Consider the following 16672-nt stretch of genomic DNA (forward strand, 5'->3'; position numbering starts at 1 on the left):
TCGGACGCGACTGGAGTGACTTAGCAGCAGCAGCAGGGGCTTTTAACTGGAGAAGGAAATGGCAACCCACTCCAGTATTCTTGCCTGGAGAATCCCAGGGACGGCGGAGCCTGGTGGGCTGCCGTCTATGGGGTCGCAGAGAGTCGGGCACGACTGAAGCGACTTAGCAGCAGCAGCAGCAGCAGCAGTAGCAGCAGCAGAGTTGAAAGTGATGGTTAGATATGGCACTTAATAAATTTTTATAGGATGCAGGAATTGTAAAATAAAAGTAGAGAAGTTTCAAAGAAAAAGTATCTCCGTAGTCTTTAGAATACACACACACACATACTTTTATGGCACAGTTCAGTTCAGTTGCTCAGTCGTGTCCCGACTGTTTGCGACCCCATGAATCACAGCACGCCAGGCCTCCCTGTCCATCACCAACTCCCGGAGTTCACTCAAACTCATGTCCATCGAGTCGGTGATGCCATCCAGCCATCTCATTCTCTGTCATCCCCTTCTCCTCCTGCCCCCAATCCCTCCCAGCATCAGAGTCTTTTCCAGTGAGTCAACTCTCGCATGAGGTGGCCAAAGTATTGGAGTTTCAGCTTTAGCATCAGTCCTTCCAGTGAACACCCAGGACTGATCTCCTTTAGGGTGGACTGGTTGGATCTCCTTGCAGTCCAAGGGACTCTCAAGAGTCTTCTCCAACCCCACAGTTCAAAAGCATCAATTCTTCGGTGATCAGCTTTCTTCACAGTCCAACTCTCACATCCATACATGACCACTGGAAAAACCATAGCCTTGACTAGACGGACCTTTGTTGGCAAAGTAATGTCTCTGCTTTTTAATATGCTATTTAGGTTGGTCATAACTTTCCTTCCAAGGAGTAAGCGTCTTTTAATTTCATGGCTGCAATCAGCATCCGCAGTGATTTTGGAGCTCAAAAAAATAGTCGGACACTTTTTCCACTGTTTCCCCATCTATTTCCCATGAAGTGATGGGACCAGATGCCATGATCTTAGTTTTCTGAATGTTGAGCTTCAAGCCAACTTTTTCACTCTCCTCTTTCACTTTCCTCAAGAGGCTTTTTAGTTCCTCTTCACTTTCTGCCATAAGGGTGGTGTCATCTGCATATCTGAGGTTATTGATATTTCTCCCAGCAATCTTGATTCCAGCTTGTGCTTCTTCTAGCCCAGCGTTCCTCATGATGTACTATGCATATAAGTTAAATAAGCAGGGTGACAATATACAGCCTTGACGTACTCCTTTTCCTATTTGGAACCAGTCTGTTGTTCCATGTCCAGTTCTAACTGTTGCTTCCTGACCTGCATACAGGTTTCTCAAGAGGCAGGTCAGGTGGTCTGGGATTCCCATCTCTTTCAAAATTTTCCACAGTTTGTTGTGATCCACACAGTCAAAGGCTTTGGCATAGTCAGTGAAGCAGAAATAGATGTTTTTCTGAAACTCTTTTGCTTTCTCCATAATCCAGCGGATGTTGGCAATTTGATCTCTGGTTCCTCTGCCTTTTCTACAACCAGCTTGAACATCTGGAAGTTCACGGTTCACGTGTTGCTGAAGCCTGGCTTGGAGAATTTTGAGCATGACTTTACTAGCGTATGAGATGAGTGCAATTGTGTGGTAGTTTGAGCATTCTTTGGCGTTGCCTTTCTTTGGGATTGGAATGAAGACTGACCTTTTCTAGTCCTGTGGCCACTGCTTTGTTTTCCAAATTTGCTGGCATATTGAGTGCAGCACTTTAACAGCATCATCCTTCAGGATTTGAAATAGCTCAACTGGAATTCCATCACCTCCACAAGCTTTGTTCGTAGTGATGCTTTCTAAGGCCCACTTGATTTTACATTCCAGGATGTCTGGCTCTAGGTGAGTGATCACACCATTGTGATTATCTGGGTCGTGAAGATCTTTTTTGTACAGTTGTTCTGTGTATTCTTGCCACCTCTTCTTAATCTCTTCTGCTTCTGTTAGGTCCATACCATTTCTGTCCTTTATCGAGCCCATCTTTGCATGAAATGTTCCCTTGGTATCTCCAATTTTCTTGAAGAGATCTCTAGTCTTTCCTATTCTGTTGTTTTCCTCTATTTCTTTTCATTGATCACTGAGGAAGGCTTTCTTATCTCTCCTTGCTATTCTTTGGAACTCTGCATTTAGATGCTTATATCTTTCCTTTTCTCCTTTGCTTTTCACTTCTCTTCTTTTCACAGCTATTTGTAAGGCCTCCCCAGACAGCCATGTTGCTTTTTTGCATCTCTTTTCCATGGGGATGGTCTTGGTCCCTGTCTCCTGTACAACGTCACGAACCTCCATCCATAGTTCATCAGGCACTCTATCAGATCTAGTCCCTTCAATCTATTTCTCACTTCCACTGTATAATCATAAGGGATTTGATTTAGGTCATATCTGAATGGTCTAGTGGTTTTCCCTACTTTCTTCAATTTCAGTCTGAATTTGGCAATAAGGAGTTCATGATCTGAGCCACAGTCTTGTTTTTGCTAACTGTATAGAGCTTCTCCATCTTTGGCTGCAAAGAATATAATCAATCTGATTTCGGTGTTGACCATCTGGTGATGTCCATATGTAGAGTCTTGTCTTGTGTTGTTGAAAGAGAGTGTTTGTTATGACCAGTACGTTCTCTTGGCAAAACTCTATTAGCCTTTGCCCTGCTTCATTCCGTGCTCCAAAGCCAAATTTGCCTGTTACTCCAGGTGTTTCTTGACGTCCTACTTTTGCATTCCAGTCCCCTATAATGAAAAGGATGCATTCTAATCTTTGTTACTGACTTACGGTCATTTTTTTTTTTTGTATACTTATTTTTAAAATTTTATTGAGGTAGAGTTCATTTACAGTGTTGTGTGTGTTTCAGGTGTACAACAGAGTGACTCAGTTATACATATATTCTTTCTTTATTAGACTCTTTTCTCATACAGGATGTCACAGAATGTTGAGTAGAGTTCCCTGTGCTGCACCAGTAGTCCTTGTTGGTTACTGACTTGCAGTCTTGCTCTAGACTGAATCATATGTAACCTATTTCCTCGCTGTGTTTCCTGAATGATAATCACTTCTTTGGTACTTTAGGACATTTCCCTTCCCTTTGTGGCCAAACTCCAGGTAATTATTTTGCTATAGTTCGTTATTAAAACTTCCCAAGTCTTCACATGATTGTTCTATGTATTCTGAACCTTCTGTTGGGCAGTGTTAGCTCAGTGAGTCTTGTCCTGTTTCGCCCCAAGAGTGTCTTGGTGAGTGAATATTATCTTTTCTTTCTGTAGAAAAGTCACTTGGCACAACCTATAGTCTTCTGTTCTGAAATCTTGACGCTTTAAAAAGCTCTTAGACTTTGAGATTCTAAAAACATTTTAAGCTTAGGAAGACATGTTAAAGCACAGAAAAGTCCTAGAAGAATGCACAGAGTAGAGGGTAGTGGGTGTGAAGGTCAAGATTACGAGACTGATAATTCTTTTCGTGTTATACCTGTATGAATCACTTTTTTTTCACTATGATTGTATTATTTTTATTATTTAAAAATTAACTGAAAAGACTTTTAAAAGTCCAGTTTGAGCACAGGAAGCCATCACTAATCATTGGTTCCTTGAATATCCTGTTGTGGTCACTTTGTATGTATATATCTCTTTCTCCCGCATTGTGAAAGGATAACTTGGATAACTCTGAATACCGTGTGGGAAGTAGGTTTAAAAGGGACAGATGCAGGATGGAAGGCCATCAGTTCGAAGGCATTATTCGTTTTTAAGTTCAGCCTCACCACCCCCCATCTTGCACGTTAGGTATTTAACAAAAGCTTGTTGATTAAAAGAATGTTTCACCTACAATATGTGTTCTTGGTAAAAGCAAGACTTCTGTTCTCAAACATTTAGGATTTTTAAGCAAAGGACATTGTACTTTGAAAGTGGAGCTGTCTTGTATTTGATCTTTTTCTAAATTTGGAGCAATATCTTGACTAGTCTCTGAAGCCCTTGTAGGAAGTGAAAACAGTGCAGGTTGTCAATTTCAGCTACTCTGGAAGGTTTAAAAGCATTTGCAAGGACACCTAATTTAAAGGCTTTCCTTTTTATTTGTGAGAGTGATCCCTTTTCTATTGTCAGTATTCCGAAGTATGATTGGACTTAGGATTCTTAAGTATGTTGGTCCCAGGGCCTCTCTACAGGGCCAGTAGACAGTAGGCCTGTATGTTTCAGGGCCTACTGCTGTCTGTCTGCACCTGCAGGGAAGAGGAGCTTCTGTTTGGCTGTATTACCCTGGAACGGGGCTAGCTCATTTGTTCAGCAGATTTTGATAGTCTCTTACTAGTGGTTTAACCCAGTGTTTCCTGGATTTCTATCATACTTTTATCCAATCTGATGATTTTAGCTATATTATAGTATCATCTGTACTATTATTTACTTAATATTTTTCTCTAAGTTGACTGTTAATTTATTTAAAAATAATCTGTATTATTCGGCTTCCCTGGTGGCTCAGTGGTAAAGCATCCGCCTGCCAGTTCTGGAGACGCAGGTTTGATCCCTGGATCAGGAAGATCCCCTGGAGAAGGAAATGGCAACCCACTCCGTATTCTTGCCTGGGAAGTCCCGTGGGCAGAGGATCCTGACAGACTACAGTCCATGGGGTTACAAAAGAGTTAGTGACACGACTTAGCGACAGGGCTTCCCTGATAGCTCAGTTAGTAAAGAATGCGCCTGCAATGCAGGAAACCCTGGTTCGATTCCTGGGTTGGGAAGATCCCCTGGAGAAGGGAAAGGCTACCCACTCCAGTATTCTGGCCTGAAGAATTCATGGACTGTACAGGTGTCACAGAGTTGGACACGACTGAGCGACTTTCATTTCACTTCACTTAGTGACTAAACAAGAACAAATCTTTATTGGTCTATCTCCTATTATATAAAGGAAATATTAGAAGTCAACTTTCTCACTGTGTTATCTAGTACTGCCTGCAGAGATCACCTAAAAACAGAGTAGTTGGAGTGATAACTATGCTTTGAAAAACACTGCTTTAACTGATACATCATCATCTTATTTCCTGTGCCTTATTTGTGGATGGCTGACCTGCTTACTCTTAAACCATACCAGCCCTCGTGGTCAAGCCACAATTACCCTTGAGTAAGCTTTTAAAAAGACATAAAAAAATAGACTTAGGATATCATTTTTCTTGGCCTTTTTTCACCAAGTGCTACATAATTTATATTACAAAGTCAGTGATGTAAAATGGAAATAAACATTTTCCAAAGACTCAGCAACCAGTTAATCAGTAGGCTTCCAGGAAGGGGGAGCCTGACAGCAGGCTGAATGTGGTGGGGTGTCTTAGTTAAAATTCTTTTGGGTGCAAGGAGCAGAAACCCTTTGACACAAGCTCAGGTAGAGGGAGGTTGTTTATAAACCCTTGTGGGAGCCTAGGGCAGGAATGCGGTGTTCTAGAGCCTGATGGAAACTGGAACGCTATCAATATCTGAAGCTTCTTTCTCAAACGCTTGTCTCTGCTGCTCTTACCTGTTTGTGTCTATTCTTTTCTCTGCTAGGTTCTTCAAGCCTTTTTTTTTTAATGTGCTTACTCATCACTTACGCAGGACCCAAATGTTGGGTGAAGATAAAGTAGGGAGAGGTTGTTTGCTTAATCAGCACTGCCCCCATTCCCCCCCCATCTATTTTTTGATAAAGATAACTGGCATTATTCTTTTATAAATGTTATATGAATGAAGAGCCAAGAGATAACTCCCTTTTTCACTCCCCATTAACCAACTTGCATCTCCCAAGGCTCCTTCCAGATGGAAATTCTGGACCTGCCCCTGATAATCTCAAACTGGAAATATTTATTGCCTTCTAAATGGAGTTCTCCATAGCTTTCTGACTCCAGGTTTCAGCATTGCAGTTATAGATTACCAGGTTTACCCAGCTTGGGTCAAATGTCCACTCCATTGGGCTTCAGTTATGTGATCTAGACATGCTCATCCAATTCTACCCCTTCAGCAGAGTCTGTGGAAACCATTCCCAGAGAAGAGAGTAAGGGTACTGCATATTAATATATCAGAGCCTTGTCAGCAACAGAGAGGAAAAGTTAAATATCCTTGTAGTCCTAACCTCTGGTCTAATCTGTTTACAGGGCGGTCCTCAGACCTGGGGTTTCACCAAAGATATCTACTCTTTGAGAAGGCTTCAAGATGTGGTCTGTGAACCTGGAGTCTTACAGGACTGAGTCAGACATAACTTAGAACTCACTCCGCATAAGACCAACACCAGGTTGTTAGAAAGAGAAGATACCATTTATTGAACTGAAACGTCTCTCAGATATTCTGAAAGGACAAATGGTGGCCTGTTGGCTGAACTAAGAATTTAAGAAAATTGGTATTAGGTATTCAGGCCAAGATTTTGTGTGCTTTTAGATTTCTGTGATTTCGCTCTACCTGAGTATTAAGTTTTTGATCTCTTTTAGATTGTGATTCCTCCAGAGTAAGTCTTCTTAATCATTGTACCTAGCATTATTGGTGCTCATTGGTGTTAAGTGCATTGAAGAAAGACTAGAGATGAAACTCATGTGTTCATGTGGTTGTTTTTTAAAAGTTGTGGCAAAGTATTCATTGGAGAAGAATTGATGCCTTCAGGTAAAATGATAGCATGTTTCTGTTACTTGGCCTTGAGCCACCAGGGCCGTAGATGATTTTGAGTTGTCTTTGCCTCCTCTCTCCCTGTAGCTAACTTGGGACCTTGAGGAGCGAAGAGGGACTAGTTGTAGTAGTAGATTGTGAACTAGCTTGTGTTCAGCCATCTTTCTGTATTCTGAATCAGCAGCTACCACCCTATTTCCCATTTATAACACTTCTTACTTTCCTTTTCTAGAAATGAATCTTTGGTTTTATTAGATAAATATTTTTCCAGTTAATCAGCTTTGTTTTTCTAGAGTGGATTTTCCTATTCACCCCCACACCCCCCTCTTCTCCCAGCAGTTTCCCGTGTTACTAACATTTGCACTGGTGTGGTGCATTTGCTACAGTTGCTGAGCCAGTGTAATCTGTTCTTGTTAACTCCCTACTGTACTAGTTTACCTTAGAGTTCATTCTGTATGTTGCACATTCTGTGGGTTTTGACAAGTGAATAATTGACACATACCGTCGTTGCAGCATCATATAGTTTCACTGCACTGAAAAATCCCTGCTCTCCAGCTATTCATTCTTCCCTTGGTTCCTGGCATCCACTGACTGTTCTACTGTGCCTATAATTTTTGCCTTTCTGAGACTGTTATATGCTTGGAATCATATAGTATGTAACTTTGTCATATTGCCTTCATTCTCTTGGCAGTGTGCATTTAAGAGTCCTCTGTTTTTTTCCTTTGACTTGCTAGCTCATTTATTTTTATCACTGAATAATATTTCATTGTATGGATGGATGTACTGCAGCTTTTTATCCATTTGCCTACCGAAGGACACTTTGGTTCCTTCCAAGTTGTGGCAATTATGTACAAAGCTGCTGTAACCATTTATGTGCAGATTTTTGTGTGAAAGTAAGTTTTCATCTCATTTGGGTACGTAACAAGGAGCTGGATAATATGGTTAGAGTATGTTTATTTTTTTAAGAAACAGCCTGTCTTCCAAGGTGGCAGTGCCATTTTTGCATTCCCACCAACAGTGAATAAGAGTTGCTTTTGTTCCCTGACTTCACCAGCATAGATTAATTTGAGTTGTTTGTGTTTTGTCTGTTCCCGTGCTGATTTGGGACCTCGAAGAGCCAAGAGGGACCTGGTAGTAGTAGCAGGTTGCAGGCTGGTCAGCGTTTAGTCATCTTCCTATATATAGAATTAACGTCTATCACTGCTGCCCATCTAACACACTTCTTATTTTCTTTTAGAGCTTCTCATTTGGAAATTAATCTTTGCTTTTATTCTACTTTTGAATAATAATTGATTGCTTTTCTTCCTTAACAAAATTTTATAGCAAGTCTCCATATTCCTTGAGTTTTGGAATGGGTGCATAGTTTAGGGAACTTAGAAGTCAATTTTTCTTCAAAGTCAGTGCTAGTTTCTGTTTCAACTAACGTATATGAAAGAACTGTTTTTCCTACCTTGTCTGCTCCTAATATTACTGGATTTAATTTGCCACCCCTGTTACTCCTTTTTTTTCCCCAGAAAATTATTCTTAATTCTGTGGCATAGTAAGTACACATTACACATTTTATTGAGGGAACATGGTCCCTTTGGTAGATTTGAAGTTTGAGTATAATAAACTGTTTTTTTAGATATTTCAAATTTTGTGTGACTAGACTCTTGAGAGTCCCTTGGACTGCAAGGAGATCCAACCAGTCCATTATAAACGAGATCAGTCCTGGGTGTTCATTGGAAGGACTGATGCTAAAGCTGAAACTCCAATACTTTGGCCACCTCATGCGACGAGTTGACTCACTGGAAAAGACTCTGATGCTGGGAGGGGTTGGGGGCAGGAGGAGGCAGGGACGACAGAGAATGAGATGGCTGGATGGCATCACCGACTGGATGGACATGAGTTTGAGTGAACTCCGGGAGTTGGTGATGGACAGGGAGGCCTGGTGTGCTGTGATTCATGGGGTTGCAAAGAGTCGGACACAACTGAGTGACTGAACTGAACTGAAAGCCCATTTGTTTAGCATAGGTAAAAATATTAGTGTCACCTGTCATCTAAATATATTTGGTCTTGAATCTTCATTAAGGACTAGTATAACTGGATTATATTGCTTTTGGATGAGAAATGACTATAACAAAATATAAGATTGGGTTCTGGACCATCCTGGCCGTTTAGAGTTCATATCGCTCTGTGATATTTTTAAATACCAAATTAGGACACTTTTTGAAATATCTAATACTAGCCTATGCATTTTTCATATTTGTTGTTGAAGGATTATAATGACCCTAACTTCTGTTTTCATAGATTATCTTGATAATGGAAATAATAAAATGGCAATTCAGCAAGCAGATAAGTTGTTGAAAAAGCATAAAGATCTTCATTGTGCTAAGGTAAGTTCATTTGCCTTCGAGTTACTTATATTTGGTGGGTTATATATTGTAATCTTTAAAGGGAAAGGTGTTTCATTAATCTCTTTAGTACCTGTGTTTTTCAGAGTATTTCTTAGGCCATATATTTTCCTGATCCCTTAAATGCCATAAATAGTATTTAATTAAAAGCTCGCTGCTTTTTTCTTTGGACATGACTTCTCTAATTTAATTATTCTGTTTTCACAGGGTCCTTTTAAGGGGTGTTGAACATGTTTTTTGTTTTGCTTTGTGCATTCTTAATATGACTGAAATAGAAAAGAATCTTTATTTGCTGATATTTTTAGTAAAATGGTTGATTCGCAGCCTAGGCATATCTTATAATTTACCTTGTGCTTTCAAATTGCCTTTCTTTGATTCACATTTCCTTTTCTGTCCTTTAAAAGCAGTCTTGTCTTTTCTCTCAGGTGTTAAAGGCAATCGGTTTACAGAGAACTGGAAAGCAAGAGGAAGCTTTCATCTTGGCACAGGAGGTGGCCGCTCTTGAACCCACAGATGACAACTCGCTGCAGGCACTGACTATTCTTTACCGGGAGATGCACCGACGTAAGTTTCTTTCTTTTCACTGTTTTTAAAACTGTGCTTAATTTTTTGGATATTTCTGTATTTGTCTAATTTACTTACCACTCATGATTTGATGGATGACAGCAGGTAAACTAATGCATTAATCATGGCCTGCAAAGGTTGTGGACAGAGTGGCTATTTTGCACATATCCTTGAATTGGAATGAGGACTTGAATTTCATTTATGACATTTTTATTTGCTAAATGAAAGAGTTGCTTTTTCCCCACTTTAAAAAAATATATATTTTTGGCTGTGCTCAGTCTTTGTTGCTGCTTCGTTGACTCTTCTCTAGTTGGGGTGAACGGGGACTACTCTCTGGTTGCAGTGCACAGGCTTCTCATTGTGGTGACTTCTCTTGTTGCAAAGCATGGGCTTCAGTAGTTGCAGCTCCTGGGCTCTAGAGCACAGGCTCAAGCATGTGGCACATGGGCTTAGTTGTTTTGAGGCATGTGGGGTCTTTCCGGATCAGGGATCAAACCTGGGTCTCCTGTATTGGCAGCTGGATTCTTTACCACTGAGCCACCAGGGAAGCCCCCTTTCCCATTTTTTATTATGGGAAATTTCAAACATAGAAACAGAATAACATAATAATCCCCAGTGTCCCCATTACTCTGCTTCAGCGATTACTGACACATGATCAGTTTTAATCTATACCCCTCTGCCTGCCAGATTATTTCTGATGATATCCTAGGTAGTCTACAGTTTGATCTGTAGATTAAGTTTTTCCTTGTTGATTTCTTAAATTTTTTGTTATGAGATACATATTTTTAATAATACATGTTATAGAAGAGTATGTTTTATGTAACAGACTAGAACATTTTATGTGAGGTAAATGAACATTCATAAAGCTACCACCCAGCTTAGGAAATCGAGCATTATTAGTACAGGCATACCTTGGATATATCATGGGTTTGGTTTCACATTAGAGTGAATATTGCAATAAAGTGAGTCACATGAATTTTTCCCCCAGTTATCTCAACCTTTATGGAATTAAAGAGAGTTAGGGTCTTCTTCTGGGTTAGGCTTTGGCTTAAAGGAATATCGTGGCTGGTTTGATTGTCTACCCAGATCACTAAAACTTACTCCATGTCAGCAACAAGGCTGTTTGACTTTCTTATCATTTATGTCTTCATTGGAATAATACTTTTTTTGGGGGGAAGGCTGCACCTCTTGGCTTGTGGGATCTGATTCCCCATCCAGGGAATTCCCTGGAGAAGTACTTTTAATTTCCTTCAAGAACTTTTCCTGTGCATTTGCAACTTGGCTACCTGGCACAGGAAGCCTACCTTCCAGCCTGTCTTGGCTTTCTACATGCCTTCCTCACTAAGCTTAATCATTTCTAGCTTTTGATTTAAAGTGCCAGTCATGTGACTCTTCCTTTCACTAGAGGCTGTTGTAGGGTTATTCAGTTCAGTTCAGTTCAGTTCAGTCGCTCAGTCGTGTCCGACTCTCCTATTAACTGGCCTCATTTCAATATTATGTCTCAAAGAATAGGGAGGCCTGAGGAGAGGGAGATAGACAGGGACAACTAGATAATGGAGCAGTCAGAACACACAAACATTTGTTGATTAAATTCAAGGTCTTATATGGATATGATTTGTGGTGCTCTCAAACAATTCCAGTAGTAACTTCAAAGATCACTGGTTGAACTTGCCTGGTTGTCCAGTGGTTAAGAATCTGTCTGCCAGTGCAGGGGCCACAAATTTGATCCTTGGTCTGGGAAGATTCCACATGCTGTGGGCAATTAAACTTGTGTGCCTTAGAGCTGGTGCTTTGCAATTGGAGAAGCCACCACAATGAGAAGCCCATGAACTGCAACTAGAGAGCAGCTTTCACTCACCACTACTAAAGAAAGCCCCTGTTCAGCAACAAAGACCCAGCACAGCCAAATAAATTAATAGATTAAAAAAAAATCACTGGTCATAAATCACCATAACTTTATACTAGTGAAAAATTTGAAATATTGTAAGAATTACCAAAAATGTAACACCGTGACACAAAGGGAGCAAATGCTGTTGGAAAAATGGTGCCAGTAGATTTGTTTAGACACAGGGTTGCTGCAAACCCTCAATTTGTAAAACACACAGTATCTGCAAATCACAGTAAAGGGAAGTGCAATAAAAAAAAAAAAGGCATGCCTGCGATTAGAGGACTTCCTGTCTGTCCTTTGTCAATCTCATTTCCTCTTTAACTTTCTAAGAGGGATTTGCTATCCTGAATATTTTTTTTTAATTCTCTTTCTTTTCTTTAAAAATATTTTCACATTTGTTTTTCTAAGCAATACGTTGCTAGTTTTGCTTATTCTTGGACTTAATGCAAATGCCTTCATACTGTACATCTTCTGTAACTTGCACTTTTCATCTAATATCCAAGTGCTTGGAGTTAATTCGTGCTTACTGCCACAAAATAGTTTTTTGGGTGAGTACACTAGAATCTAGGAATGGAGGTGTTAGATCATAGGGTGTAGGTTCAGCTTAAAGATAAACATGATGTCAGCTTGCTTCTAAATTTACCCTCCCACTAGCAGTGTATAAGAGTTCTAGTTGCTTCACATCCTTGTCATTGGTATTCTTAGACTTAAAAGTTTTTTTGCCATCAAACCATCATGTTGTGCTCCTAAAAATATACAGTTTTTGTTAATTATTTCTCAGTAAAACTGGAAAAAAACAAATTTTTGCCAACTTAGCAGGCAGAAAGTTATTTTATAGTTCAGTTTTGTTTTTCATTCTTATAAAAGATTAAAACTTAAGAATTTAAGTATATCTGATTATTTAGGGATTATGTCAATTTAGTGCTGTGGATTCTCTCCTAGTGTTAAAAAAAAAATTATCCTACAAGTATTGGTTGAATGTTTCTCTATGACAAGTAGTGTACTAGAGTCATAGAGGAAAGGTATTCTTTCTGCTCTTATGTTGCTGCCGCTGCTGCTAAGTTGCCTCAGTCGTGTCCAACTCTGTGCGACCCCATAGACGGCAGCCCACCAGGCTCCCCCGTCCCTGGGATTCTCCAGGCAAGAACACTGGAGTGGGTTGCCATTTCCCTCTCCAGTGCATGAAAGTGAAACATGAAAGTGAAGTCGCTCAGTCGTGTCCGACTCTTAGCGACCCCATAGACTGCAGCCTACCAGACTCCTCCGTCCATGGGATTCTGCAGGCAGGAGTACTGGAGTGGGATGCCATTGCCTTCTCCAGCTCTTATGTTACTTATAGTCTATAAGGAAAAATAGATCAATAGATAGTATATTGCATTATATATTAATACATTGTATAAGAAAGTTATTTAAATATTTAAAAGTGGCAGAAGGAAGCAGTGATCAAACTGAGGTGGAGGAGCAGAGATGGTGTCAGGAAAGGATTACATTTGAACTTGCATAGTTTCTGGCAGCGTGCATGGATGTGCATGTGCTGCATCTTGTCCGACTCTTTATGACCCCATCAACTATAGCCCGCCAAGCTCCTCTGTTCATGGAATTTTCCAGGCAACAGTACTGGAGCAGGGTGCCATTTGCTTCTCCAGAGGATCTTCCCTACCCAGGGATGGAACACACATCTCCTGCCTTGGCAAGTGGATTCTTTACTGCTGTGCCCCCTGGGAAGCCCTGTTCCTGGCAAGACAGGATTACATTTGAACTGGGTCTTAGATGATGTTCTCTCAGTAGAAAAGAGAGGAAAGAGGAATCCAGGCAGAGGAAACAACATGAAGTCATGGAGATATGATACAGCACAGGGAATCTCGTGGAACTACAAATATTTTGATGTAGCTGGAGCATAAAGTGTCAGGCGGAAGGAATTTGGAAGAAGACAGAAAGGCTAGATAGATCTGGAGAGTCTTATATGTTGTAAATGTCATCAGGGGGCTGACCTAGTCCGTTCTTTATTGAAAAACACCTGAGCAAGGGAAGAGTAATGATCAGGTGAGGCAAAGCAGATATTTCTTCTTCCTTAATGATGGGAGACATCTGTTTCCTCAAATAGGAAAAAAATTGATGCTAAGATTTGTTACACGTCAGTAATTAAAATCCTGTTTCTCTTTGTCTTAGCGGAGTTAGTCACAAAACTTTATGAGGCAGCTGTGAAGAAAGTTCCCAATAGTGAGGAATATCACTCTCACCTCTTCATGGCCTATGCCAGAGTGGGCGAATACAAGAAAATGCAACAGGTAACTTGATGCCCAAACCTCCTGGGCTGTGAAATTTTCTCTGAAAGCCTTTTTACTGTGGTTTAACTGCAGTTGTGTGTGTTTGTCTGCACATGTGTGCTTGCATACATGTATAGGAGTCGGTCTATGTATTTGTGTGTGTGGATCAACCAGATATTTGTGTGTGTGTGTTTTAAAGATGAACAACTATTCACATTCTTTAACTGATTTATTTGGGAAACGTGATTGTTCTTTTGTGGCCTAATGTATGTTTTGTTTGGTTCTGGTAAGAACAATCTAAAGGACAATCTTTAGCTTGTCCCACTGCATCAGATCGCTGGTATATTTTCAGAAAATGGGCAGAAATCCCAGACCAATAACTGAACAGACTAGAAAGATTAGCTTTAAAAGTTTATTTTGTAAATTCAACCGTTTATATAGCCTGCTAAGATTTTTAAATCCACCGGGGGTGTGGGGGGAATCCCTTTTGCTTGGGATGCCTTTTTTTTTCCCCTGGATGCAGCTTCTCCTCTCTGCTAGTTAGCACATTTTTCGTGTTCCTTGTATACCTGTGAAGGTGCCTCATTTGTATACATTGGGGATGATACGTAAGTAAAACTGGCATCCCAGGGAAATGAAATTTGCCCATTTAAGTTCATAAAGGGTTATGATGTCAAGCTAGAATTTCTTAAAGAAATACTTTGTGGATATAATATGTTCTGAAGGCAGATATTTCCTACTTGTGTTTTTATTTGGTCTTATTTACTTGAAATATCAGGCTTCCCAAGTGGCTCGGTGGTTAAGAACCTGCCTACGAATGCAGGATCTCCTGCAGGAGACTCTGGTTTGATCCCTGATCAGGAAGATCCTCTGGAGAAGGAAATGGCAACCCACTCCAGTATTCTTGCCTGGAGAAGCCCATGGACAGTGGAGCCTGGTGGACTATAGTCCATGAGGTCACAAAAGAGTTGGACATAACCCGAGCAACTATCACTTTCACTTGAAGTATCAAACTGTAACACTAGATAAACCAGGGAAGGTGGAAGATACTGTATTAAGATAAATCCTTTAAAATCAATCTTTATATTCACCTTGACCAAGTTTTTAAACTGGAAGAATTTGGGGGGGCCCAAATATAATTCTTTGAAGAAATTTTATCATTATTTTTATTTATTGTTGGAATATATTCTCAGAAAAAGTATTCAGAAATTATAGTTTTTCTTCTGTTTTAAAATGGGTATATTTTTTAAAATTGGTAACACTAACTTATACGTGTAAATCTTTAGTATCATTTTTACTTCTAAGTATGTTTTAAGTAAAGCATATTAAATATATATTAATATGGACACAGGTAAAGAAATTACAGTTCACCTAAATGGTAGAAAGACTACAACACCTCATTCTCACTCCCTGCACCCATCCGTGGTACTGTGTGTCTTTATTTGTTCACATAGAAAGATATTCCTAGTAGTGATTGAAGAGAGCAGGTTGTAAAATGGCCTTCTCCCACTCCTCTCCACCCACCTCTCCTTAATAAAAATATTATTAGATGCATGTACTGAAATATTGCCAGGATATAGGGCTGTAGATACTTTCCAACTTACTTTCTGTTCTTTGTTTTTTTGAAAAGCTTTTGTTAATTTTATGAACCCACAAAATACATTTTTGAAATATATATTTTAAAAAATATAAACACATAAAATAACAAAAAGTAGAAGTTCATGCAATGGCAATATTAAGGTAAATTTTGAGAAAAGGAAAAAATAATCTGCCACTTGATCAGCTTTTATTTTTGTATGGTTTAACTTTACGTGTTGCCAGAGAGATGTATAATTTTTCAGCTTGCTTTTTGGAGACTGTTGCTTTGACTTGGCTTAGTAGTTACAGTTTCTCAGTGTTTTAACCATAGCCTGCTTTTGCAGTCTTAGTCTAATGTATTGGAAGAATGGAGTCCTCTAGTGTTAAATGTCTTCGCATGGAGTTTCTTAGTTCTTTTTCTCCCTTTGTTGCTGCTCAAGGTAGTCACAGTTCTTAGCTCATATGTATGCTTATTTTGAAATGGGTATGTCCGTCTGGGATAATAGGTATTTTATAAATTACTTGCTATGTTTCTTAAGAGTAAGGGCTTTTGTTCACTACTGAATTCTCAATTCCTAGGATAACATATGTATGATAAATATTTGTTAAATAATGAGCGATTTGCATAAACTGGTTTAGGTAAGAGGGAGGGAAGCCAGGGAATCAGAAAGTTTAAGGATTTCTGCCCCACAGATATCTCCAGCAGGTAATATTTAAAGTCACCTTGAATAAAGAGTTGCTAGTTATTCATGTGATGACTAGACTTTCCTTTTTCTGTTAGTGACATTCCTATTCTCTGAGTCACCAATTTGTGGCCACATTTTTCCAGCTTCTCTGTGGTTGGAAATTCTCTGTAGTAACAGAATGTTAGTACCTCTAAGACAGTAGGGTGTAGGCAGAAATTTTTCATATTAATATTAATTTTTATTTCTGTATGTCATTATTAAATGTTTTCTTTACCCAAATTATAAAAAAAAAAATTTTTTTTTAGTGCTTTCCACTTCATTTCTCCAGTTTGGTATTAGAAACAGGGAGCTTAAGCCATCCTGGACTCTCCTTATCTTCTATGTTCATTTTGTCTCCAGTCTTTTTTTTTTTTTAGTTTTTTAATTGACATATAGTTAGTTGCTTTGCAATATTGTGTCAGTGTCTACTGTGTAGCAAAATGAATCAGCCACACATACACATATATCCCCTCCCTTTTGGTGTTTCACCATCCATATCATCTTGATTCTGCCTCCAAGGTGTTTTTGAGGTCTCTCTCTCTCTCTCTTTTTTTTTTTTTTTGGCCACAGGGCTTGTAGAATCTTATTTCCCGACCAGGGATCATCCCATGCCCCCTGCAGTAAGAGCATGGAGTCCTGACCACTG

General features: G+C 39.6%; 1 protein-coding gene across 3 annotated transcripts in view; it reads left to right on the forward strand.

Moving 5' to 3' along the window:
• Positions 1 to 16672, forward strand: part of NAA25 (N-alpha-acetyltransferase 25, NatB auxiliary subunit) — a 66931-nt gene that overhangs the window by 5681 nt on the left and 44578 nt on the right. For all 3 annotated transcript variants that reach the window (XM_088828237.1, XM_088828236.1, XM_055405722.2), the window contains exons 2-4: positions 8901 to 8986; positions 9430 to 9568; positions 13626 to 13744. In XM_088828237.1, coding sequence (XP_088684363.1) covers positions 8901 to 8986; positions 9430 to 9568; positions 13626 to 13744 — 344 coding nt within the window. The remainder of the gene's footprint in view (positions 1 to 8900; positions 8987 to 9429; positions 9569 to 13625; positions 13745 to 16672) is intronic.

The sequence above is a fragment of the Moschus berezovskii genome, chromosome 19 (genome assembly GCF_049115385.1).
Source record: "Moschus berezovskii isolate FMDL1 chromosome 19, NW_MosBer_1.0, whole genome shotgun sequence".
In the NCBI taxonomy this organism is placed as follows: domain Eukaryota; kingdom Metazoa; phylum Chordata; class Mammalia; order Artiodactyla; family Moschidae; genus Moschus; species Moschus berezovskii.